The sequence below is a fragment of the Vigna unguiculata genome, chromosome 3, assembly GCF_004118075.2.
Source record: "Vigna unguiculata cultivar IT97K-499-35 chromosome 3, ASM411807v1, whole genome shotgun sequence".
Classification (NCBI taxonomy): Eukaryota; Viridiplantae; Streptophyta; class Magnoliopsida; order Fabales; family Fabaceae; genus Vigna; species Vigna unguiculata.
In genome coordinates this window covers 48,758,098-48,784,206 of record NC_040281.1, presented here as the reverse complement: position 1 = coordinate 48,784,206, position 26,109 = coordinate 48,758,098, and the positions used below count along the sequence as shown (strand labels likewise).

The 26,109-nt window shown below is 31.5% G+C and overlaps 2 protein-coding genes across 3 annotated transcripts; both read right to left on the bottom strand.

Moving 5' to 3' along the window:
• Nucleotides 1-3,022: 3,022 nt before the first annotated feature.
• On the bottom strand, nucleotides 3,023-12,487 carry LOC114175073 (ubiquitin carboxyl-terminal hydrolase 3-like). Its single transcript, XM_028059832.1, has 9 exons — nucleotides 12,336-12,487; nucleotides 12,008-12,139; nucleotides 11,851-11,889; nucleotides 10,865-10,970; nucleotides 10,716-10,774; nucleotides 10,514-10,588; nucleotides 9,156-9,204; nucleotides 8,874-8,950; nucleotides 3,023-3,372 (listed from the first exon to the last, which is right to left on the bottom strand). Exons 1-9 carry the CDS (start codon nucleotides 12,408-12,410, stop codon nucleotides 3,274-3,276), a joined length of 711 nt encoding a protein of 236 aa, XP_027915633.1. The 5' UTR covers nucleotides 12,411-12,487; the 3' UTR covers nucleotides 3,023-3,273.
• Nucleotides 12,488-14,580: 2,093 nt separating this feature from the next.
• On the bottom strand, nucleotides 14,581-24,639 carry LOC114177243 (ubiquitin carboxyl-terminal hydrolase 3-like). 2 transcript variants are annotated; one of them, XM_028062514.1, is made up of 9 exons: nucleotides 24,503-24,639; nucleotides 24,183-24,314; nucleotides 24,025-24,063; nucleotides 23,648-23,753; nucleotides 23,500-23,558; nucleotides 23,298-23,372; nucleotides 22,608-22,656; nucleotides 21,950-22,026; nucleotides 14,581-15,028 (listed from the first exon to the last, which is right to left on the bottom strand). In XM_028062514.1, exons 1-9 carry the CDS (start codon nucleotides 24,575-24,577, stop codon nucleotides 14,939-14,941), a joined length of 702 nt encoding a protein of 233 aa, XP_027918315.1. In that variant the 5' UTR covers nucleotides 24,578-24,639; the 3' UTR covers nucleotides 14,581-14,938. The 2 variants fall into 2 exon arrangements, with proteins under 2 accessions (XP_027918315.1, XP_027918316.1); XM_028062515.1 differs by lacking the exon at nucleotides 24,503-24,639 and adding an exon at nucleotides 24,421-24,475 and having other exon boundaries at nucleotides 14,583-15,028.
• Nucleotides 24,640-26,109: the final 1,470 nt, after the last annotated feature.

Sequence of the window (26,109 nt, the reverse complement as noted above, 5' to 3'; positions counted from 1 at the left end):
TTGAAACAAACACTAAAGTCATTATCAAATCCATCCTTGCTTATCCATCTACTCACCCTCTCTCAAATCTATCCTTGGAAGCAAACATACCCTGCGAGTTGGAAAAAAGCATCCCTTAATAGTGGTGAGACATGGGGAAATGTATTGTGTATCTGTCTATAAATACGGAAACCCTTACCTTTACGAGAGAAATACATACACATCCTTACCTTTATAAGAGAGAAATAATAGATTTCATTGAAGAATTAAGCGTAAAATTATTTTGACTTAAAAAAATTAATATACTTCTTATTATTAGTATATTTTTCCTTTTTAAATATAAATTATATATATAACATGAAAAGGTTATATATGTATTTTATTGTAGAGAATTATAGTATATTTTTTTGGTACATGCGTAGAATTTTATTTAGGTTTAACAATATATATTAATTATAATTTAGTTGAAGTAAATATACTAGACACATAAAGTAAAAGTTTTTAAATTTTTTACATTTTGTGTTTTAGTGGAATTAAATTTAACTAGTATATGTAAGTTCAATTATGTTATACTTTGTAGGAACGTTTTATACACGTGTAATTTGTTATAATTGAACTTAAATAGGTTTATATAAACATGTTATAAATTTTAATTTCTTTTTTACATTTTAATTTTTTTTATCAATAACAATTTTAGTTTCATTTTAATATAATTTTCATTATTTAATTTTAATTTTATATCAAATTTCTACATAAAGACAAATTGGTAATCATCAATTCTTATCAATTAAAATATTTTTTAATCTATAACATCCATCATTCAAAAATTCTTACACTTTTTCTTTAAATTCTTTCTTTCATCATTTTAAATCTCTTAATCCATACAACACAACACTCATTCTATCTCCCCTCTAATCCTTCCCAAAGGATTTTGTTCATGGTAGATTATGGGGTGTGTGAAAAAATGATTGTTATGAGAAATATTGTCTTAACACAATGTTACACAGTTCCACGTGGATTCTCTTATGAAAAGCTGTTTAAGCTAATATTGTATGATTTGAGAAACCAGACACCGTTCAAATTATTATATTTATTTCCACTTACCCTATGTACATGAAAGTAAAACAACTCTACCTTTTGTTCAACGTTCATTGGCGTCAGAAATATTAATTTAAAACAAATAATTGAGGGCGCTTCAGAATTCAATTCAAAGATGAATTCTCAGGTCACAGTAACGTTAGCACCCATTTGTTTATGTCATAAATGAAAAAGTAAGAGTTAGCCAAGACAAAAACAACACTCACTAACACACGTGACGTGAGAACGACACGTGTAAGCATGACGAAGACATGTTAAAACATACTAATATTGAAATAAAAAATATATTTTGAATATTAGGGCATGAATAAGCTGTAGTGACTTCACATTGCAGTGTTGTAAAATAATGAACAATGTTATGTTTGACAACTGTGGTAAACTATAATCAGAACCGTGGAGGTTCAAAGATGAGAAAAGTTTGCGTCAACCGTGAAAGGCACCGCACGTGTTCTCCTACGACAGAGTATGCAAGACCTTACGCAGTTGTCGCACCTTATCCTCAACCTTGGACTTTCAAACTTTGACCTTCACTTTTCTGGTATGAGTTTTGAACCATTGTTAAAGCAAGGAACAATTTTCTTTTATAAAAAGTCAAATGAGAGAAAGTTGACCGAAGAAAACAAGGTTTTCAATAATTTCAACACAGCATAACATAACATGTACACACACAGTTCTAGCCAGTATCCGACCAGAGCAGGTTCATATTATATATATAAAAATGGTGTGGCATGGCGGCGAGTGTGATGTGAAGCGATTGGAATGGAGACAAACTTGTCGGAAACAAAAGTATCAGAGTATGGTCCGTTCTGAGCGCCATGTCCCGGAGAATTTGGATCAACATTTCTATGCTGTGGTACATTTACCATATTTGGATATCCATTTTCAATTGTTCATACTCATTTTCACATACTCCAAAATCTAAAATATAACGTCCAAGCGAATATTTCTTTTACTTTGGTGATTTCAACTTGTGAGAAACACACTATAGGCATATTTTCTGATAAAAATAGTTAGGTTTATGCTAGTATTTTGTAAGGGAGCATAGCTGGTTTATTGTAATTAGTCGGAATTTATTAAGTATGATGAGACTAATATTAATAACACTCAATTCAACTGAAAAAGTATATGAATGATAATTATGAAATAATATTAATAATTGATTAAGCAGAAACAATTTCATAAGTATTGAAAATATTTAAGTAATTATGTGAATATAATTACTATCCTATTGTATACACGTGTGTATAAGATAGAAAAAATAACTTTTAAATATCAAACATAATATTTTTTTCATAACTCATTCTTTATTTTATTATGGTTAAATTTAGTTTAAAGTAACTAAATTATGTGAACAGATTAGTTTGAAAAGACTTTGAAAAAGAGACTAACTCTGGAGAATAGATGGCTTTAATAGGCTTCTACGAAAACGAATAATGAATGAAAAAAAGATAGGGGTCTGAAGCTCATACAATTTTTTTTTTTTATATTTTGAGTACAAGAAAAGAAAGTTTGGAGGTGCAGAAAGAAAAATCCTAAAAACACACTGCAAAAAAGAAAGGGAAAAATCAATAGTCCGTATCACACCAAAACGCTGACATAAACTAACAAATACAACTTCAACGTTTTCTTGATTAATTGGACATAATTTGACACATTAACACCGTATCTCCAAACTCACTACTAATTTGTCAGGATGAACAAAAATGGTGTGAATTGCAAGATTTGCACTACTCAGAATTTTGAGATATATATTTTTTTAGAATTGTGTAGTCCAGGAACTTTTTACTATATTTTAGAAACTATTTCCAGAAAACATTAAAACTTCACTAGTACAGTGTCCATTTTAAAATCTTTTTCTAGAATGTCTCTACAATGTGTAATTTGAGATACTTTTTAATACACTCAGATGTAACAAGGTGCAAATAGTGATCACAGATGCTGCAGGTAGATCGACCAATTCTTTTTTATGGCCCGAACAACAATCGAAACGACGGTAAAACACAGCTTTAAGGTCAAAGTTTGTTTTTTAAGATCAAATCACTCACAATGCATCTACTTGAAACAAAGATGCTCAATTTGATAGGTCGCCGAATGAAAATGAAAAAACATAAATACAGACAAAGTGAATAAAGCTGCAGATGACTGGAGATTATAAAGCAGATAACATCAAGAGCTGCTTCACCCAAACTAACTACCTTAATGTCCATCTCCGGATTTCTTTGATATTGCAATGACATTGAAGTTGAGAGAATCTGGATTTTTCTGGATCATGCTCTGGATCACTTTAGCTGCATCCTGTCGTAAATTTAAGATACACATATTACTAACTAAAAATAGTGTAGTAGACAAAGAAACATGCAAGATAAAAGACAGTAAACCCAGAAGCTTCAGACATGATCAAATAACTAGGACCTGCAAGGTTTGAAAATGGGCTTCAGCACTATCCTACAAAATTTGACTACATGGGGCACAGAGAAAAAGACTATATACAAGCTCATGAAAGTGGAGAACTATGATAGAAAATGATACACCAACGATATACTTATAATGGGTTTCTGTTGGATTTGACATGAGTGGGCAAGTAATTAACTTGAAACGAAACTTCCATTTAGTGATAGAAAGTAAAATACAAAGACAAAACTGATATACCAAGGTTCTTTATAATGGGTGCCAAGCACCCTAACTGCATGACAAGTACGACTTATTTTACTTTTCAACTAAAGTCGATCCAAATATGATTTCAGTTTTTTTTTACAAGTCTTCTTTGTCATGCACGATTTTGGTGTGATTTAAAAATTCAGAGTTGAAGTCCGTATTCCGTAAACACAACTTCTTCAAATGAAGTTCTGAATTTCAATAAAGACTTACCTATTGATGTATTTTTTTTTTTCTAAATATACCCATTCTCGTAAAAACACCCAAATAGACAACCACCCAAATCCTATATTCAAAGTCAATCCTATATTCACAAGCTGCTAGTCTGGGCTCTAACTGCACGAAAAAAATCCTCTATAAGAAAATTCTTTCCAAACTAATACATGACAATGATCGAGATAAAATGTATCCCGGCGCTTTGAGAAATATGGCAGCAGGCTGACAGCTATTGGCATTGCTAGGAAGAATAAATCAACATTCTTACCGTTCCCCCTTGGTTCTTCTGCCCCACTTTGGACCTTATCACACATAGTTGTCTTCTAAAGTTTTTCATATTTTGAAGCCTCTGAATCACCAAGTCTTTCTATAATATATTTGAAAATTGGCCTTGTTATCCCCACAACTACAGGAACTTTCTTCATTGAAATGATAGTGGAGCTCTATGTGCTCTGTCATGACATGAAACACCAGATTTTCTACTAAACAAATTGCCAAATTATTGTGGTTATGAAACTCTATCCCATAAGCAGCCAGTTGATCGAGATCTAGTGTGCATATAGCCCACATACACACTAATACAAAGAACGTAAAATAGATGATTACGACTAACTGTTTACATTATTATGTAACTGAGAATCAGGATACTAGTAAATCCCTATTTAATTACTTCAGGCACACAAAAATAATCTTGGCTGTGTATTTCAAGAACATGAATTCCATCATATATCTTGTTTCTCTCTTCTCTTAACATGGTATCAACGCAAGGAATTAGTGAAGGAACTTGCATAGTAAAGAGCACGAATACTACAACACCAACCTGGAGTTGCTGACCGCTTTATAGGTGATGTGCTGTTCCTACTACTTGTATCATGTGAACAAGATGCTTTATTCTGTTATACTTTCATTGTTTTTTTTTTTTTGTAAAATAGGTGAAAATGGTAATTTTTGTATCTGTATATATTAAGCCAGATAAGGCTAGGAGCTGAGCATTGGAAGACAAAGAAGTAAGGAACATTCTGAAATCAACCCACCACAATTGTAGCAACCAAATTCTCGGCCAAGGAAAGATAATTCAAGAAGACGACTAGACATGGCAAGGGTGACTAAAATATGGGCCTCATCTTAGCCATTGATCTACTTCTAGATTTTGAATTTTGAAATTTAAATTTTGCCACGTTTGATTGTTAATTTTCGGACAACAGATTAGGATATTAGATTTAGAATTTGCATTTGATTTCAAGGCACATTTGAGTTAAATTTAGCTCAGAATTTTTGTAATAAAAAAGGCTATAAATAGCCATCTCTTTTCTTTGTAAAAAACTTTTGAATATTGAATGATATGAGAGTTTCTAGAGTACTTTAAAAGAGAGAAAGTTATCTTCTTACTAGAGTCATATCTTGCATCCTTGGATCAAATAACAACACCGTCATCATCTATCTTCGATCTTCTCTAGGTGGTGTGACAACCTCCATAAATCCATAAGTTTTTCTTTTCCATTATTTTTATTTAATGCCGGATTGGACTTCTTCATTCCATCTCCACAGTTTGTGCTTATCTTGTTCTATGTTCATGTTCTTCTCTTGGATGCAAACTTTCACACTTATATAATCTTATTGGATTAAATTTGTGTCCTGCGAAGAGCATCCTCAACTCCTAAAACTCTTTTCAAGCCAGTATAAGGAGACTCATCGCACTTCCTCATATCTGTGTTAACTTTCTCCAACCAAAGATGTCCCACTTTTACAAGACCCACCTTCTCCACACCTTCTATGGTATTATCATCATCAGGGTTGTTAAAAAAAATAAAAATAGTATCAAACTGCGTTAATAAAACTGAAGTATTCTTTAAAAGTAATTGAATTGAGTTATCTAATATAGTCTTTAAAAAACCGGAATGCACCTAAACTGAGTAGCTTAAATTGAATTAAACTATTAACATATAAAATTGAAAAAGGAGTGAAAAATATGCTTCAAAATAAGATGTCCACCGCGTATAGTTCAAACATTTCAGTCAATTCAAAGCAGTTCCATTTGTTTGAATTCTTATATTGTTAAATTCAGTTCGCATGCGCTATTATGCGGTTTGGTTTAGTTTGGCCAAATTGCCTTTACAATTTAATTCAATTCTATAACAGTTCAGTTAGGTATATCACTTCATGTATTTTGCACACCTCTAATCATTCGGCAAGAGTCTTGCATTTTTACCACCACCCACTAATGATGAATTCAAGTAATCTCTAAAGCCAACTTCTCACATATCTTCCTTATAAGATTGATCTCCCATTTGCATTTTAAAAATGGTTTCACTTAATTCAATCTTTCTCCTCATTTGCTTGTTTTTCATTATACTTGTCTTTCTTCCTTTATCAGTGCCTAATGCCTATTTCTATACCATCCTAGTTGTCAATAAACTCTGATTGATCGAATGTGTACGCTACAGTCACCAACAGTTGATGATTTTGTTCTACAAAATCAAATGACATTACACTAACAAAGAAAATATGGCTTTCCAAATTTATGGAAAAAGATATGTTCAATTTCTAGCAAGACCAAAATAGGGACATAGAAAAAATCAAAGAAGGTTCCCAATGCTCGCTGCCCTCGCAGTTGCAGGTGCTTACACTCTGTGTTTTGATCTTTTACTTTTTGTTTTGCTTGCTCCTCTCTTTCTTTTGTTGTTCAGCTTGCTGCTCTATTGAACTTTTTTAGTTGTGTTTTGTGTTTTGTGTATTGAATATTATTACGTAAAATTTATTATTATATTATTATGTATGAGATATTTTTATCATCTATATTATTTTTAATGATCGACATGTTTATATGAACATAATTTTCCTTTTCCTGTTCAGCTTGCCACTTTATATTGAACCTTTTTAGTTTTTAGTTTTTTGAAGTATCAATATTATTACTTAAAATTTATTATTATATTATTATGTATGAGATATTATTATCATCTATGTTATTTTTAATGACATGTTTATGAATATAATTTTTCATATACTCGTAACTCTTAGTAGAGTTACGGTCCTCGAGTTACAATTTTTTCCCTACGAGTCTAATGACATAAAAAGGGAAGAAACGATACAAGGAAAGAAAGTTAGGAGTATTTTTTTGTTTAGTGATGTTACAAATTTCGACTTCGCACATTAAAAAGTAGCTCTTTCCCATTGTAAAAAAAAAGGGAAGAATGTGACCTGGAAATGTAAACAAAACTAATAACCTTGTTAATATCACAAGACATCTCATTTTTTATTTAGAGTATATGTCATTTTACACATTTTTTCTCTTTCATTTTTCTCCCCTACCAACCCACCTACAAAATTCATCTCACTTCCTTCTACTTTCCGTTCCTTCCACTTTGTCAATGTTACAAGAGAGAAGAAAATGGGTTATGTTCAATCTTTCCTGCTAGACCAGATACAACTTCTCCAAGTTTTGTACTTACTAGTTATTAGTCAGTACTCAAAACAAGTCAAATAAAAAAAAGTAGAAAATGGAATCGATGGTAGGCACTACTACAGTGAGACCATTGTCACAAGAAATTTTTGAAATGGTGAGCTAGAGAATTCTTTTTCACCAAAGCTCTCGCTTCTACAAATGTTATGAAGAGAAGCTGTCTTACGGCAGTTCTCATTAATAAATTCTAGTGAACCACTGGATCTTTGTACTCCTATATCAGCTGCTTGCAATACTCAAGAAATATGTCCTCGACATGTCAAAAAAGGGACTACAAAAAGTCGCCAGCCATTACACATTTAAAGAGTAGAGACAAATTAGTAGCAAAAATCCAAAGATGAATGTCTAGTAGACTCTAGGGATAGAGCCGAAGGTTGTAAGGAACTTCATACATTGGACACTTACAAGGCCCAATATCATCTACAGCATACAGTTAGTTTGCGCATTGTCCAACTAAAAGGCTTCTAGAGGCAGCCAACTGTATATTGAAATATCTCATGGGAACTTCATGCAAAGGAATTATCGAAGGGTTTGCAAATTCTAAATGAGATAGATCAAATGATGTCAGTAAGACCACAACTGGGAAAAGGCTATAGCACAAGCACAAAGGTATGGGGAAACCTTGTTACATGGATAAGCAAAATACAATCTCATTTGTGGGAGGGAGAAGTACGGATGCTAAGTTTGTGGCAATCATACAATGTTTATGACCATTAATTTGGATTGAGAGGCTCTACATGACCTAACATTCTCTAGAAAAGGTCTATGAAGCTATGAAGTTACAGTGAATCAGTGACAAGCAAGGTTCACAAGCCTGTCCAGAACGATCAAACAAGCATGTCAAAGTTGATAGCAACCATATCAGATATGAAATTGTTTTTATGGGTTATCAAACTATCAATATCTTCTATATTCCAACATGGAACCATGATGCATGAGGACTTTTGGGTGTGAATTCATATTTGGTAAGCTAGAAATGATTAATATCTATTCACCAGGTTGAGATGGAATGTTGGAGAGGCTCTTGGTCATCTTAGGAGGTGGCACTTAACGCCAGTAGCTGTAAATGCTGTATGTTTATGGTAATTTCTGAATTGTATTGTATCCTGATTGATGATTGCTAATTTAAAAGTAATCACCTATCTATAATTAGGGAAGCTTTAGCCTATTTCAAGTAAATTATGTATTCACAGAATAGCAAATACGATTTCTTTCTGAAGCCTATTTGTTAACTAACTTTACAAACTAAAATTTAAATCACTAGCTATCTGCACATTTTCTCCTAAGATTGGTGCTCCAATGCCAGAACCACTTACCTACACATTTGTGTTTGTTTCTTCATCCGTCATTTAAAATTTAAAGTGACAACAGATTTACTAGGATTTGCAAACTAAAACTGTTCCTTTAGCTAAATACATGTTTTTAAGCATCAATAAAAATAGCCCTAACATTGAAAGAAATTTACCCTCAACAAAGTACTTTGTGATGATACACCATGAGATATTGGTCCTGACTTTCTTCCATCAAGCTCATACAGTTGACCTGCATATCATACAAGCCGTGAAATTATTCAACTGGACATGAATAGGACCACACATAGTTTAGTTATAGGCTTTTAATATAGCTGGTTTATGATTTAGACATTTACTTTGCCTACTATAGTGGTGTTCTTGATACAATTTTTCTCTTTTTATGAACACAACACAGACAAGAAAACGTTAATCAGTTATCTGCATAAAGAAATTACCATCCACACAGGCAAAGCAGATGAAATGAGTGTCAACATTATCTGATGCCTGCATTATAATGTAAAATCGTTGTAAGAGAAGGAAACAGTTAGAAAAAACAATTTTGTTGTTGCAAGGCAGAGAGGGTTGCTATTTATATTTACAATACTATCCAGGTTTTGCCTCACGGTATGACATTATTCTGATAGTTATATCTCCTAAAACCCTCGATAAAAACTGCAAAATCATCCAACGCAGGTGCTATTAGTATTAAGCACTTCGTATTGAGGGGTCTTGCAGTTCGGATATATTTTCCATTCATTTTGTTCCATCCACACACTGAATTGCATGGAAAGATTATTTAACAATTTCATCACATATACAATAAAAATGCTTCCCTATGACCTATAAAATTTTCACTTTTTATCTATCAATGAAGAAATTCCTCAGGATGAAAAAAATATGGCCCACAATGGGGTTTGACGAGCACAGATGTACGTGGCCTTTACCACACAAGTTAAAGGATAGTTTCCAAGATTTGTACCAGTAACCTCCACATCATAAGGAAGCAACCATACTTTTGCACCAGCATTTGCCCACAAGAAAACCACTAAGATTAAGAGGAGAAAACTGGAGGATACGGAACCATAATGGAAAAATGAAAAATAAAATACGAAAAAGAATCAAGTTGAAAAACATCCAATCCCACCAAGTATATGCTACAAAAGCCCCTTTAAAAAATAGGATTATTACTCTTTAATCAATTGCATCAAATGCTTGCATATAATGCACCTTGCTATAGAAAGAAATGTCTTAGGGCCCTTTTTTGGCTCATAAAGCTAAATCCCTAAGTGTAATTCATAGAACTTAAATGAAGGAAAACCAAAGTAGAAAGCAGGGTTTGACTACAATGGGTTGGTATCTTCTCAAAATTTGTTTGACTAGTTTTGATAGAAATATCTTTGTATATAACAACTTAAATTCATCATTTGTTCAAATCTCTAGTGTAAAAGCCCAAATCTAATTCCCACAACTACTCATCACAGAAGAACCTAAAAAAGGCTGTTAATAGAAGTCCCTGCTTAAATATCAGTTTATCATACTGAAAGAATACGATAATAACAAACAACTAAGATTTTCAAGATAATAAATCTAATTCCCAAGACTACTCATTATAAAAAAAGCTACAAATTAAAACTGTGTTATGTAAAAGTTCCCTACTTTGGTATCAGTTTATCATATCCAAAGAATAATGATAACATCAAATAACTAGAAGATAAGAAGGCCAAACTTAATCCCTCATTATTACTATGTTTCACCTCTACATCACATCATACCGCCCCAATTATTGTTGCTTTAAATTTAACAAATAAAGTACCACTGTGTCGCCAGCAGTGGCTGCTACTGAATGAGCAACTTCCATGTCCCTGTCATTCTCGAGAAAGACAGCCCGCTGCAAAATACGGAAGTTAGAAAATCCAAAAGCAGCACTATATTTAACTGGCTATTAGTGTCATTGTTTGCATTTATGAAATATGAGAAAGACAAATATAAGTTTTGGGTAGGAAGAAATGAAAAACCTGCAATGGATCCATGCTGGCAGTAGATTTAAAGAACTTGTCAAAAAAGGACCCCTCAACTGATAACAACAAAAGCAACACAAACTGATTAAATATAATGGTTGATACACTATAAACTTAAACTGAGGCTGTGATTGTTAAAAGCCTACCAAGCTTGACTTCGGAAGTTATGTTCCCAAGTGCATGAAGCAGACCTATCGTACCACAAGCATTACCCACGGTTTGCTTCATAAAGTACACTTTATTGCTATAATCCTACAGCAGAACAACAACAACAAAATTCTACTCAATGCAGGTGCTTCATAATAGATAGACTCGCAGTTAAAAGTTCAATTATATGATATATGCCACCTAAAATTCAGATTTATTGGACACTATTTAATAAATAACCAATTAAACTTAAAATACTATCTATAAGTAACAATTAACCGGGATGTCAAAGTGAGTCAACCTGACTTATACAGGTTGACTCATCACGAGCTAAAAAAGAACCAGTTCAACCCAATTCACTTTCTGGAGAGGCAGAAATTTTGCAACCTGGTCTCACCCACCACATATTAGTGGATTAGCTCACTTATGAATGTTTTTTAATTTTTTTACAATTTATGTTATATATTTATTGTATTATAATGAGAGGAATTGACTTAATTTATTTTTTTATAATAATAGAATCAAAGTATTCACCTAATTTTCAAAATATTATTATAAAAATAATAGTTAAAAATTAAAGTATCAATATATATAACTTGACAAAACAAATTAATTAAACATTTAAATTATTTAAATATTATTGAGTAATATTCTGGTATCTAAAAATATGAAATTGTGAACTTATATAACTAAAAATAATAAATAATTATAACAAAAAAAATATAAAATATAAAAATGTGTTGGTGGATTAAGTGGGTCAATCCACCTTAATCCGACTTGAATTCGTTTAATCCCAATTAAGTAAGCGGGTTCAATTCAATCTAAATCCAATCTGACTTTAACTCAGGAACTCATTTTAACATCTCTGTTAATTAATAATACCCTAAAGTCCAAACAAAATGCGGAATGCTTTAAATTAGGGAAACGAATAGTCACACACAGATGAAAAGACTCCATAAATACACGTATCCACTCAGGCACTCACCTTTTTTTCATTTTCCTGTTGCAACCTTTCTTCTTCCGTCTAATAAGAGGAAATAGAACGCTCACAAAATCAGAAGTAACAGATATGAAAATGTCTTCACAGTAGAAATAAAAAACGGAAAAAGAAAAACTCACATGTTTCGTGAGTTGAAACTAACCTTTGCGGTAATAGGATAAAGAAAAAGCACAGCAAGAACTGGCTTCGGAACCATTTCCAGAAGCTCTTCATCCAAGCCAAAAACATCACAGCACTCTGCCTCCTCCACTGGAAGGCCAAGACCCCAAAGAAACTGTAATTCATCCAAGAAAACACCTAAATTACGCACGCTGCCAAATAGAATAAAAAATTGCAAATCCAAAATGAAAGCGAGAAATTGTTGGCAAAATTTGTTATATGTAGAACTGTTTCATGAATAAATGATCATAATTGAAGGCATGATTGAAACATTTCGGTCAATGATAAGGAAATAGGAGGAAAGAGAATGCCTGGTTCATGACGTCTGGGTTAGCTTCAAGAGGAAGCCACCTTTTCGCAGATGGGCGTTCGTCTAAGGTGGCCATTCTAATTTCTTTCTAGTTTCCACTGCTGTTGGGTTATTCTCTTCTTCTCACTCACTCCTGTACATTCAGAACTGAGATTACTATATACGGTTGAACTTGTGGGCCTTATTGGGCCTTTTCTAAGTGCGCGGTTTTAGCAAGTAAATCTGTAACGCAAAATCCATGATATTCACACCTCCTGCTTCATAATCCCACCATTCGCACCATTCTTTTTCTTTTTATTTTTTTGTTTTATTAAAAAGTATCTTTGCGTAACCCTTCGCTTCCAATTATTAATAAATGAAGAATGAGACATCTATTCCATTTTATTTTATTCTTTCCCTTGCTTTTCATATCCTTCAATTTCAACGTTAACTAAAGTCTTACATTTTTTTTGCATTTACATTATAGTTTAACATTTTGTACTTTGTTTTCCTAGTCTTGTCTTTTATTCTTTTTCATTCATTTAATTTTTCTTATTCATACAATATTATTAAGTGTATTAATTTAATCATGTTTATGATGGATTTTTTATTAGGGCAAAAGTTAATGATAAACATAATGTGAATGGTGATGATTATTGAAAACTAAATATTAAACAAAACAGTTAATTATTCATTATAAGTCGAGAAATATTTTTATGACGCATTGATATAAATTTAGCCTTTTATACGATTACCGTAAAAGAACCTTGCGTAAATAAATAAAAATAGAGACAAAAAATAACTTTTTTCAAAAATGTTAGTAATATTTTTATCATCATCGCCTGACTTGAACCAAACTAATAAAATGGTGGTTTGAATCAGATAAAAAAAAAAAACTAAAATCTAAGCCAAATAAAATGAATAAAAATATTGATACGAACTTAATTTCACCTCAAATAAATTATAAATTCCCACCCGACTTAATGTTGTCTATTATTTCTATTTGGTGACTATTTACTAATTTTAAATGGAAATGGGATATGTGTATGAAACAGAGCAAATGAGTTGTGTAATAATTGATTAAACAGAAACGATTTCATAAATATTTAAAAAATGCCGATAAAAAAATATTTAACTTTTATCTATGAGTAAGTAGGTGAATATATTTACTATCCTTATTGTATACACATATGTATAAGATAGAAAAATATAATTTTTAAATATCAAATATAATATTTGTTTTATAACACTCTTTGTTATGGTTAAATTTAGTTGAAGATAACTAAATTGTGTGAATAAATTGGTTTGAAAAGACTTTGAAAAAAAGGAGTCTAATTCTGAAGAATAGTTGACTTCAATAGGCTTCTACTAAAACCAACAATAAATAAAAGATAGAGGTCTGAAGCTTAAATAATAATATAATTACAAAATAATAAAAATAATAATAACTAACTATATTTTTTGTAATTTTAAATAATAACTTAAATATTATTGTAAGATAATATATAAGAAACGAATTAAACGATTGAATTCGTTTTATTTATATATATATATATATATATATATATATATATATATATATATATATATATATATATATATATATATATATATATATATATATATATATATATATATGTAGAGAGAGAGTACAAGAAAAAAAGTATGGAGGTACTGAAAGAAAAAATCCTACAAACACATTGCAAAAGAAAGGGGACAAACAACATTATCACACCAAAACGCAGACATGAATTTCAAAGGCATTGGCTCATTTTTTTTTTTATTTGTCAGAATTTTATCATTTTTGTATTCAATTAGTGACCAAACAACAATGATAACACAAATGGGAGAGAGACCAGAGTAGAGTAATAAGTTTTTGAACACAAATTTAGGTGATAAGAGGATTTCAACTAATATTTGCGAGATCATAAATAATTTATACCGGGTTTGGTTACCCATTATTAATGCATTTAAAAAAATAAACTAAGAAATATAACTTCAACGTTTTCTTGATTACTGAACCGCAAGAGTTGCACTACTCAGAATTTTGAGATATATTTTTTCAGAATTTTGTAGTCCAGGAACCTTTTAATATATTTTAGAAAACATTTCCGAGAAACACTAAAACGTCGAAGAATCATTTCCATCATCACTTGTTCAGTATCCTGTTATAAAATCTTCTCTTTTTTTTTTTTTTCTAGAATGACTCTCAAATGTGTAATCGAGAAACTTCATTAATACATTCGAATGCAACAAGGTGCAGAAAGTGATTATAGATGTACTAAAAGAAAAAGTCTCTTCTATATGGTGCAGGTTGATAAATAGATTCTTTTCTAGGGCCGGAACAACAATTTGTTAAGCCATCCAATTATAAAATTTGGTCTCAACATTTGTCACTGCCATTATGCTTAATTTAAGAAGGGAAAAAAAAACTGTAAATCGAAGTAAAAACTCAGCTTCAAGGTAAAAGTTTGCTTTTTCTAGATCAAATTTTCTCGCACTGCATCTATTTGAAACGAAAGATGCGCAGCTTGATAGGCCTCCGAATGAAAAAAAAAAAAAAAACTTAAATACAGTCAAAGTAAATAAAGCTGTAGATGACTGGAGATTATAAAGCAGATAACATCACCTGGATTTCTTTGATATTGCAATGACATTGAAGTTGAGGGAATCTGGATTTTTCTGGATCATGCTCTGGATCACTTTGGCTGCATCCTGTCGTAAATTTTGATACACATATTACTAACTAAAAATAGTGTAGTAGAGAAAGAAGCATGCAAGATGAAAGATAGTAAACCCAGTAGCTTCAGACATGATCAAATAATTAGGATCTGCGAGGGTTGAAAATGGGATTCAGCACTAACCTCCCAAATTTGACTACATGGGCACAAAGAAAAAGGCTAATTAACTTGAAACGTGAGTTTCGTTTCAGCACAAGCTGATGAAGGCGGAGAACTACATGGCCCAAAAGTGGGCACGTGAGGTTTTGTTAGATTTGACGCGGCAGGCAAGCAATTAACTTGAAAAAGAAACTTCCATTCAGACATAGAAAGTAAAATAGAAAAATGATACACCAAGGATACTTATAATGGGTGCCAAACCCTAACTTGGCTTGTATCACGAACCCTCTCTCCCACACAAATAGAGTTTTTTCTTTTTCATTTGGTGTAATTTCATAAATTTTTTCAGAATATTTTTTAAAGTGAATGTTAAATATGTATAAGTCACGAGAATAAAAATATATACACAAATACCCACAAGACAAGAGGTGTTTGATGAAGAACAACTCAATGAGAACTTTTATATTGATCTATTAGAAACTTTTCCAATACATAGAGTACAAAATCACATGATATAAGGGGAAAAGAACAATATATACCACCATAACTTAACTTTAGTGTTTTGATGATAGCCTTGAACAGGTCATGCTTAATCCAATCGTTATCAGATGTGTGATTGGTAGGGTGACAATGATCACAATATTTGGAATTGCAGCCACCAGACCGAGTAAAGCGTCCTCGTCCACGATTACAGAGAAATCATCACGAACATGTTTGCTATGTCCCTCGTTGAAGGCAAGATTGGCAATAGAGTCTTGAGAATTAGAATGAAAAGTAGCATTAAATTCACATTCTTGTTGAAGAACCAAAGAGAAAGTTTTCACCAAAGTAGGCATAGGCTCCATAAGCATAATTTGGAACCGAACCTCTGAGAGAATTCATCATTTAGTTCACGGAGAAATTTGATGACACAATCATCATCACGCTCTTTCTGGATCTTGAAATCAAGACACATGTGCAAGGAGAAGCACATGTACATACCAAAATCATGCGATATAAAAGGAGTCCTTTCCAGAGGATTTGAAGTCGTGTGTAATATTGGAAAATGGTAGAATCACCTTGTCGATAGCTCTAAATATCCTCTTGTAAATCGGCAATGCGAAACTTATCACCATGAGAGAATTGTTGAAGAAGATCGGTCCATATATCAGACGCAAACTCCATCCAATAACAAATTGTTTAATGGCAGACGTCATTGAGCGAGTGAGCCACAAAATTACCATCTTGTTACCGCGTTTCCAAGTTTCATAAGTTTCATGCAAGGGATCATTAAGGGTCCTTGTTTTTGGTTTCCAACGCAACGAGCATATCATGTCGTTATTGCGGATAGTTGTTATCGGAAAGAAGAGAAAACACCAAGATAAAAGCAGGATTCTCACAGGGTAAAGAAATAGGGGATTTCGGGGTTTGTGAGATGATCAGAACATGCGTTAGGATTCACGGGGTTTGTGAGAGAACGAGAGGATGAAATAAGATTTGTCATAGCAAGAAATCAACAAGAAAAGAGAAAATATGGAAGACAATTTAAATTTGATACCATGTTATATATGTATAAGCCATGAGAAGGAAACTCAATACCCACAAATATCCACAAGTGTTTGATGAAGAGTAACTCAATGAGAGTTTTCATACTGATTTATTACAAATTTGTCAATATATAGAGTACAAAATCTCATAATATATGAGAAAAAGGACAACCTAATATGTACCATTATAAAACAGAATATTTGATAACAATAAAATAGAATAAAAAATATAATATCTCTATCAGTGAAATCGTGTGTAACAGGTATGACTTATTTTATTTTTGAATTGAAACCGTTCATGATATGCATGACTTCAGTTTTTATTACAAGCCTTCTTTGTCATCGGAGATGAAGTTGTGTTCCGTAAACACAAATTCATTGAGAAGTCGTGAATTCCAAGAATGATTTAGCATTGATGTATTTTTTTTCTAAATGTGCCCATTCTAGTAAAAACACCCAAATAAACAACACCCAAATCCTATATTCATAGTGTGTGCCACAGTATAAACAGGTGTCAGAAACAACATTCACAAGCTACTAGTCTGGGCTCTAACTGCAAGAAAAACTCCTAAGACAATTCTTTCCCAATTAATACATGACAATGATAGAGATAAAATGTATCCCACCGCTTTGAGAAATATGGCAGCAGGCTGGCAGTTATTGGCATTGCTAGGAATAAAAAATCGACATTCTTACCGTTCCCCCTTGGTTATTCTGCCTCACTATGGACCTAGTCACACATATTTGTTTATAAAGTTTCAGATACTAAAGCCTCTGAACCAAAGTCTTTCTATAATATATTTGAAAATTGGCCTTGTCACAACTACATGAACTTTTCTTAAATGAAATGATAGTGGAGCTCTATGTGCTTTGTCATGGCATGAAACGCCAGATTTTCTACTAAACAAATATCCAAATTATTGTGGTTATGTAACTATACACCATAGGCAGCCAATTGATCAACATCCGGTAGTAGTTGTGCATATAGCCCACATAAACACTAAAAAAAAACAGAACTATTGCCAAACTGCGTTAAGAATCCTGAACTATTCTTTAAAGATAATTGAATTGAGTTTTCTAATATAGTCTTTAAAAACCAGAAGGCCCCTAAACTGAGCTGCTTGAATTGAATTAAACTATAACTTATAAAAGTAATAAAGTGAAATATATGCTTCAAAATAAGATGTCCACAGCGGATAGTTCAAACAGTTCAGTCAATTCAAAGCAATTCCAGTTGTTTGAATTGTTATATGGTTCAATTCAGTTCTCCTTCGTCATCATGAGGTTTGGTTTAATTTGGCCAAATTGCCTTTACAGTTTAACTCAATTCTATAACAGTTCAGTTTGGTTTATCACTTCATCTACTTTGCACGCCCCTAATCATTTGGCAAGCTTCTAGCCTTTTTACTATCACCCACTAATGATGAGTTCAAGTAATCTCCTCTCGAGCCAAACTTATTCGCCTATCTGCCTTATAAGATTGACCTCCCATTTGCATTTTAAAAAGGATTTCGCTTAATTCAATCTTTCTCCTCATTATGTTACTTAGGTTTAGGATTGGGCATAATTTACTAAACTATACTAAACTATAGTTAATTGTACTATATTAAACTAAATTATACTAAACTATTCATAATAATAATTGAACTGTACTATAAAATAGTTCAGTTTTAAGAAACTAAACTTATATTAAGTTAACTAAGTTAACTAAGTTAACTGTTGAACTATAGTAGATTGAAAGAGCAAAATACCTTAAATAAAATATTGGTATTAGGATAAGAATTGAACTTATGTGTTTTATGTCTTACGTTCTATTCTTTCTCTTTCATATTGAAATATTTATTTTGTTTTGTCTTAATTTTTTTCTTTACTTTTTCTTTGAGAAAAATATAAAATATTTATAATTAATTTATTAAAAAAAATTATAAATTAAATTCAATATCTTATGTTATTTTGAATGAATTTTACTATGTAATGTTCTTTTTATGTTATGATTGTTCGAAAGTTATTTTTAAAATTTAAATTTTGTGACAGCTAACATTTTTATAATTTTTTATTTATATTAAAGTTTTTTGTAACTTAAATATTGAAATTAGTATAATAAATATAAATATTGGTACTAACGTATTTTTTTATTTTAAAATCTTATGTAATATTATTTTTTAGTTTTAAAATATTTATTATGTGGCATCAACTTTTTTAAAGAGATTTTATTTTAAAAAATTCTTAAAATATTAATTTTAGAACTTCATAAAATTTCTATAACATTTTTCACACAAATATTAATGAATACAAATGTTAAAAAAATATTAATTTTGAGAATTTTCTAAAATAAATCCTTTTAAAAAATTTTATGCAACATAATAAACATTGTAAAACTAAACATTATAAAAAATAAGTTAATACCAATATTTAAATTTATTATATTAATTTTAATATTTTAATTACATTTTAAGTTACGGAAAACTTTAATATAAATAAAAAAATTATAAAAATGTTAATTGGTGTATTGAAGTATGATGCATATTTCAAGTATTATTTTCTAAGCACTTTCAAATTATAAACTTTAGATTATTATTATTGTGTAGTACAATCATATGTAATTAGTGCAATTCGATTCAAAACAGTGTAATTCAGTTCAAAAATAGTGCAATTCAATTCAAAATCAATGCAATCCGGTTCAAAAATAGTATAATTCAGTTGAAAAAGAGTGAAGTTTATTCAAAATCAGTGCAATTCGGTTCAAAAACGGTTCAAAAACAGTGTAGTTAAGTTAAAAATTAGTGCAATTCGGTCCAAAAATATTGCAGTTCAGTTCTTACATAGTGCAGTTCATAAAACAGTTTAGTTTATAATAGTTTAGTTCAGTTTATATTATAGTGCAGTGCAGTTCAGTCCAGTTTATTTTTAAGAATAACAGTTCAGTTCAGTTCATCTGAATTGTTTTTCAATTCAGTGCAGTTCATGCGAACAATTTTTTAGTTCAGTGCAGTTTTTGATAGTGCAGTGCAGTTTGGTTTATTTTGCCCAGCCCTACTTAGGTTATCATCAGTTGCTTGTTTTGCGTTATACTTGTCTTTCTTCCTTAACCAATTCCTATTTTTATACCATCCTAGTTGTCAATAAACTAGGATTGATGGAATGTGTACTCTATAGTCACCAACAGTTGATGAGTTTATTCTACAAAATTAAATGACGGCACACAAACAAAAAAAATATGGCTTTCCAAATTTATAGAAAAAGAGCATATGTTCAATTTCTAGCAAGACCGAAATAGGGACACACACAAAATCAAAGGTTATTAGGAACAAAAACTTTTCCCTAAGCATCTAATTGTTTTAACATAAAAAAGGAAGAAAGGATACAAGGAAAGAAATTAGGTGTATTTTTTGTTTAGTGATGTTACAAATTTTATATGGTCTACACATTAAAAAGTTCTTTCCCACTTTGGCAGAAAAGAAAAGAATTAGAGCTTGAAATGTAAACGAAACTAATACCCTAATTAATATCACAATACATCTCTTTTTTATTTAGAGTATTTGTCCTTTTACACACATTTTTCCTCTTTCATTTTTGTCCCCTACCAACCAACCTATAGATTCATCGCAGTTCCTTCTACTTTTCGTTCCTTCCATTTTGTGGATGTTACAAGAGAGAAGAAAATGGGTTATATTGAATCTTCCCTGCTAGACCAGATACAACTTCTTCAAGTTTGTACTTACTAGTTAGTAGTTAGGACTCAAAACAAGTCAAATAAAAAAAATAGGGAATGAAAATCCATGATGGGCGCTACTACAATGTGGCCATTGTCACAAGACATTTTAGACATGCGGAGCTAGAGAATTCTTCTTCACCGAAGCTCTTGCATCTACACCCTTCAACAAAACGTGGTTACAGCATGCAAGAATGGACACCTTTTATAGGTATCCCATTCCTTAATGTTCCAAATAAATATTATGGAGAGGCTGTCTTACAGAAGCTCTCATCAATAAATTCTAATGAACCACTGGATCCTTGTACTCCTATATCAGCTGCTTTCTATACTCAAGAAATATGTCCTTGACTTGTCAAAAAAGGGACTACAAAAAGTGGCTAGCCATTACTCATTTAGAAAGTAGAGAGAAATTAGTAGGAAAATCCAAAGGATGAATGCCTAGTAGACTTGGGGATAGAGCTGAAAGTTGTAGGGAACTTGATATATCAGACACTTACAAAGCCCAATATTATCGACAGCGTACAGTTAGTTTGTGCATTTGCCAACTGAAAGGCATTTAGAGGCAGCCAACTGTATATCGAAATATCCCATGGGAACTCCAGTCAAAGGAATTATTGAAGGGTTTGCAAATTCTAATTGGGCTAGACCTAGATCAACTGATGTTAGTAAACTACTGGGAATAGGCATGGGGAATCCTTGTTACATGGATAAGCAAAATACAATCTCCATTGTGGTAGGGAGAAGTACGGATGCTAAGTTTGTGGCAATCATAAAATGTTTATGACCATTAATTTGGATTGAGAAGCTCTAAAAGACCTAAAATTCTCTAGAAAAGGTCTATGAAGCTATGTAATAACAGTGAATCAGTAATAAGCATGGTTCGCAAGCGTGCCAACATGATCAAGCAAGCATGTCGAAATTGATAGCAATCATATCAGATATGAAATTGTTTTTATGGGGTATCGAACTATCATTTTCTTCCATATTCCAATAGGGCACCATGATGCATGAGGACCTACCAAAGCCTGTCAACATTTGGGTTTGAATTCGTATTTGGTAAGCTAGAAATGATTGACATCTATTCACCAGGTTGAGGGGCAAGGTTGCAGAGGTATTGGTCACCATAGGAGGTGGCACTAAATGCCAGTAGCTGTAAATGTTGTATGTTTTATGGTAATTTCTGAAATTGTATCTTGATTGATGATTGCAATTTTAAAAATAATCTCCTATCTATAATTAGGGTAGCTTTAGCCTATTTAGTGTAAATTAGGTATTCTCATAATAGCAAATATGATTTCTTTCTAAAGCCTCTTTTTGTTCACTAACTTTACAAACTCAAATTTAAATCACTAGCTATCTGTAAATTCTCTCACAAGATGTGTGTGCTCCAATTCCAGAGCCACTTACCTATAATTTGTTTGTTTCTTCATCCATCAATTAAAATTCAAAGTGACAACAGAATTACTAGAATTTGCAAACTAAATCAGTTCCTTTCGCTAAATACATGTTTTTAAGAATCAATAAAAGTATAGCCCTGACAACCAAAGAAATTTACCCTCAACAAAGTACTTGGTGATGATACTCCATGAGATATTGGTCCTGACTTTCTTCCATCAAGCTCATACAGTTGACCTGCATATCATACAATTGCCGAGAAATTAATCAAATGAATTTTTTGCAACTACAAAAGGAGAACAAATTGAACTAGACATGAATAGGATCATGGATAGTTTAGTTGTAGCCTTTAAATATAGCTGGTTTATGATTTAGACATTTAGTTTGCCTACTATAGTGGTGTTGTTGATACAATCACATCTTGGTATATTGTTTTGCTCTTTTTATGAACACAAACACAGACAAAAAATTCAGCAGAAGAACAATACAGCAGAACAGAAAGGAAAACAGATATTGCAGATAAGAGAAGATTCTAACACGTCCACCCTTTTCTCTCTCCCTAACGGCCTGATATATTATTCCCTCAGCCAATGGTAATCCTTGGAATTAGTTATCTTGGGCCTTGAGCCTCTCCTGATACCCACCCCTACGTCTTTCTCACCCCCCTTTTTAGGTAATGACTCCTTTGCACAGTTTGCAGTTTTGTTATACTATAGTGGTGTTGTTGATAAAATCACATCTTGGTATATTGTTTTGCTCTTTTTATGAACACAACACAGACAAAAAATATTACTCAGTTATCTATATAAAGAAATTACCATCCACACAGGCAAAGCAGATGAAATGAGGGTCCTCATTATCTGATACCTGCATTATAAGCAAAAACGTTATAAGATAAGAAAGGAAACAGTTAGAAAAAAAACAATTTTGTTGTTGCAAGTCAGAGAGGGTTGTTATCTATATTTACAATACTATCTATGGTTTGCCTCATAGTATGACAGCATTCTGATAGTTATATCTCCTAAAACGTCAGTAAAAATTGCAAAATCATCCAACGCAAGAGCTACTAGTATTAAGCACTTCATATTCACGGGTCTTGCTGTTCAGGATATAGTTTCCATTCCTTTAGTTCCATCCACACACAAAATTGAATGGAAAGATGATTTAAGCATTTCTTCATATACACAATAAAAATGCTTCCCTTTGACTTATATAACTTTTACTTTTTTTATCTATCAATAAAGAAATTCATCAGGATGAAAAAAATATGGTCCACATTATGCTTCCCCATAATGGGGTTTGTGGAGCAAAGTTAAAGGATAGTTTCAAAGATTTGAACCCAAAACCTCCACATCATAAGGAAGCAACCTTACTGTTGCACTAGCATTTGCCCACAAAGAAATTTGGAGGATACGGGACCAATTATCTGTTTCACTTCTACATAACATCATAACCCCCGCCCCCCCCCCCCCAATTATGATTGCTTCAAAATTTAACAAATAAAATACCACTGTATCGCCAGCAGTGGCTGCTACTGAATGAGCAACTTCCATGTCCCAGTCATTCACCAGAAAGGCAGCCCGCTGCAAAATATGCAAGTTAGAAAATACCAAATTACCATTATATTTAACGGCTAGTAGTGTCATTCGTTTGCATTTATGAAATATGAGAAATAAAGAGAAACGTTTTGGGTAGGAAGAAATAAACAACCTGCAATGGATCCATGCTGGCAGTAGATTTAAAGAACTCGTCAAAAAATGACCCCTCAACTGATACCAACAAGAGCAACACAAACTGAATTAAATATAATGGTTGATACACTAAACTTAAATTAAGGCTGTGATTGTTAAAAGCCTACCAAGCTTGACTTCGGAAGTTACGTTCCCAAGTGCATGAAGCAGACCTATCGCACCACAAGCATTACCCACGGTTTGCTTCATAAAGTACACTTTACTGCTATAATCCTACAGCAGAACAACAACAAAAAAATCCTACTCAATGCATGTGCTTCATAGCAAGACACGCAGTTAAAAAATCAATTATATGACAGATATGCTACCTAAAATACTGATTTATTGGACGCTATTTAATAAAATAACCAATTAAGCTTGTAACACGATCTATAATTAATACCTACAGTCCAAACTAAATGCGGAATGCTTTGAATCAGGGAAACGAATAGTCACAGACAGATGAAAAGACTCCATAAATAGACATACCCACTCAGGCACTCACCTTTTTTTCATTTTCCTGTTGCAACCTTTCTTCTTCAGTCTGATAAGAGGAAATAAAACTCTCACAAAATCAGAAGCAACAGATATGAAAATGACTTGACAGTAAAAATAAAAATTTGATAAAAGAAAAACTCGCATGTTTCGTTAGTTTAAACTAACCTTTGAGGTAATGGGATAAAGAAAAAGTACAGCAAGAACTGGCTTCGGAACCATTTCCAGAAGCTCTTCATCCAAGCCAAAAACATCACAGCACTCTGCCTCCTCCATTGGAAGGCCAAGACCCCAAAGAACCTGCAATTCATCCGAGAAAAAAAAAATACACTTAAATTACGCACGCTGCCAAATAGAATAAAAAATTGTAAATCCAAAATGTAACAAAATTTGTTATATGCGTAACTGTTCCACGAATAAACGATCATAATTAAAGGCATTATTTAAACATTTCGCCCAATGATAGATAATAGGAGGAGAGAGAATGCCTTGTTCATGACGTCAGGGTTAGCTTCAAGAGGAAGAAAACTCTTCGCAGCAGGGCGTTCATCTAAGGTGGCCATTGTAATTTCCTTCTAGTTTCTACTGCGGTTAGACTCACTCTTAAACATTCAGAACTGAAATTACTACACACGATGGGCCTTTGCAAACTGCGAAGTTTTAGCAAGTAAATCTGTAACGCAAATTCCATGATATTCACACCTCCTGCTTCATGATTGCACCATTTTTTTCATTTAAGTTTTATTTTTATTAAAAAGAATTTTTTGCGTAATACAGAGGTTAAAATAGCCCTGTTCCGTGATTTCGTACCAAAATCTCAAATAGCTTTTTAGAGTTTTTCTTTTTTTTCGAGTAGGTCTGTATCTCAGTAAAATGCGTATTAATTAGGTCCTTCGTAAGTTCGATATTAACAACCTTAATACAATGTTATCTGTCAGTTTTTCAATTTTTTTTAATTATTTATGTCATTTCATTATTTAATCACAAGTCAATATGGTGACACTTGTAATTGTCTGAATCTCAATTTGATTCATATATTTATTATTTTAATTTCATTTTTATCTCAAATTTTTTTAAAATTTTGTATTTTTATTGTTTCTAAATTAAAATTAAATTTAACTTTTATATAAATGGTATAATGATATTTTTATTACATATTTTTAACAATATTAAGTTTATTTAAATTTATTTTTTACATTAAACTTTATTTAAATTTTATTTTAAAATTTTAAATTTATAGATTGATAAATTTATATTTCAAATATTTATATAGCATTATATATCAATAATTTTTATACAAATGTTAGAGTTGGTTTAAAAATAAAAACTTTATAAACTAATATAAAATTTTAAAACAATTTTGTAAGTTAAAATAAATATATTTAAAATTTTAAAATAAAATATAAATAAATTTCAATGTAAAATATGAATTTAAATAAATTTAATATTGTTAAAATATTTAATAAAAATATTATTATAATATTTATATAAAAGTTAAATTTTGTCTTAATTTTGAGGGAATGAAATTGACTTTATTTTTAAATTTAAAACTGAAATAAAATCAAATAATAAATATGTAAACCAAATTGAAATTCATATCATGACTTCACGTGTCACCATACAAATGTAATACGTAGCACAATACTAACATATATTATGACTTCACGTGTCACCATACAAATGTAATACGTAGCACAATACTAACATAGAAAATGACGAGCTCACGTATGCATTATCTTGATGCTATTAAAACCAAATTAATGAAAAAGATTTATTTATACGTATTTTTAAAAATATAGATCTAATTAAAACTAATAAAACTTATTTTGAGATTTTAGTACGAAAATAGTATTTTAACCTAATATAATTGACCCTTCCCTTCTAAATACTAACTCGTGTCCTTTTTTTTATTTTTTCAGGATGACTTGTATATAACTTTTATCGAAAATAATAAAACTTTTCTTATGTATAACTAAAACATTTAATAGTTCACTGAAACACCCATCTTTTCTCATTGATGGTAATGACGTAGATTATTCTAGAAAGAAAATAAGTTTTTTTAATACTTGTCTAAATAAACTTAAAGTTTAATATT

What these genes read in the sequence shown, in the direction of transcription:
- LOC114175073 (XM_028059832.1), bottom strand. Translation starts at nt 12,410, where the DNA reads ATGGCCACCTTAGACGAACGCCCATCTGCGAAAAGGTGGCTTCCTCTT. An exon ending in ACCCAGACGTCATGAACCAG is followed by an intron (nt 12,140 to 12,335) that starts GCATTCTCTTTC and finishes GATGAATTACAG; the next exon opens with TTTCTTTGGGGTCTTGGCCT. An exon ending in AACAGGAAAATGAAAAAAAG is followed by an intron (nt 10,971 to 11,850) that starts GTGAGTGCCTGA and finishes GTTCTGCTGTAG; the next exon opens with GATTATAGCAATAAAGTGTA.
- LOC114177243 (XM_028062514.1), bottom strand. Translation starts at nt 24,577, where the DNA reads ATGGCCACCTTAGATGAACGCCCTGCTGCGAAGAGTTTTCTTCCTCTT. An exon ending in ACCCTGACGTCATGAACAAG is followed by an intron (nt 24,315 to 24,502) that starts GCATTCTCTCTC and finishes GATGAATTGCAG; the next exon opens with GTTCTTTGGGGTCTTGGCCT. An exon ending in AACAGGAAAATGAAAAAAAG is followed by an intron (nt 23,754 to 24,024) that starts GTGAGTGCCTGA and finishes GTTCTGCTGTAG; the next exon opens with GATTATAGCAGTAAAGTGTA.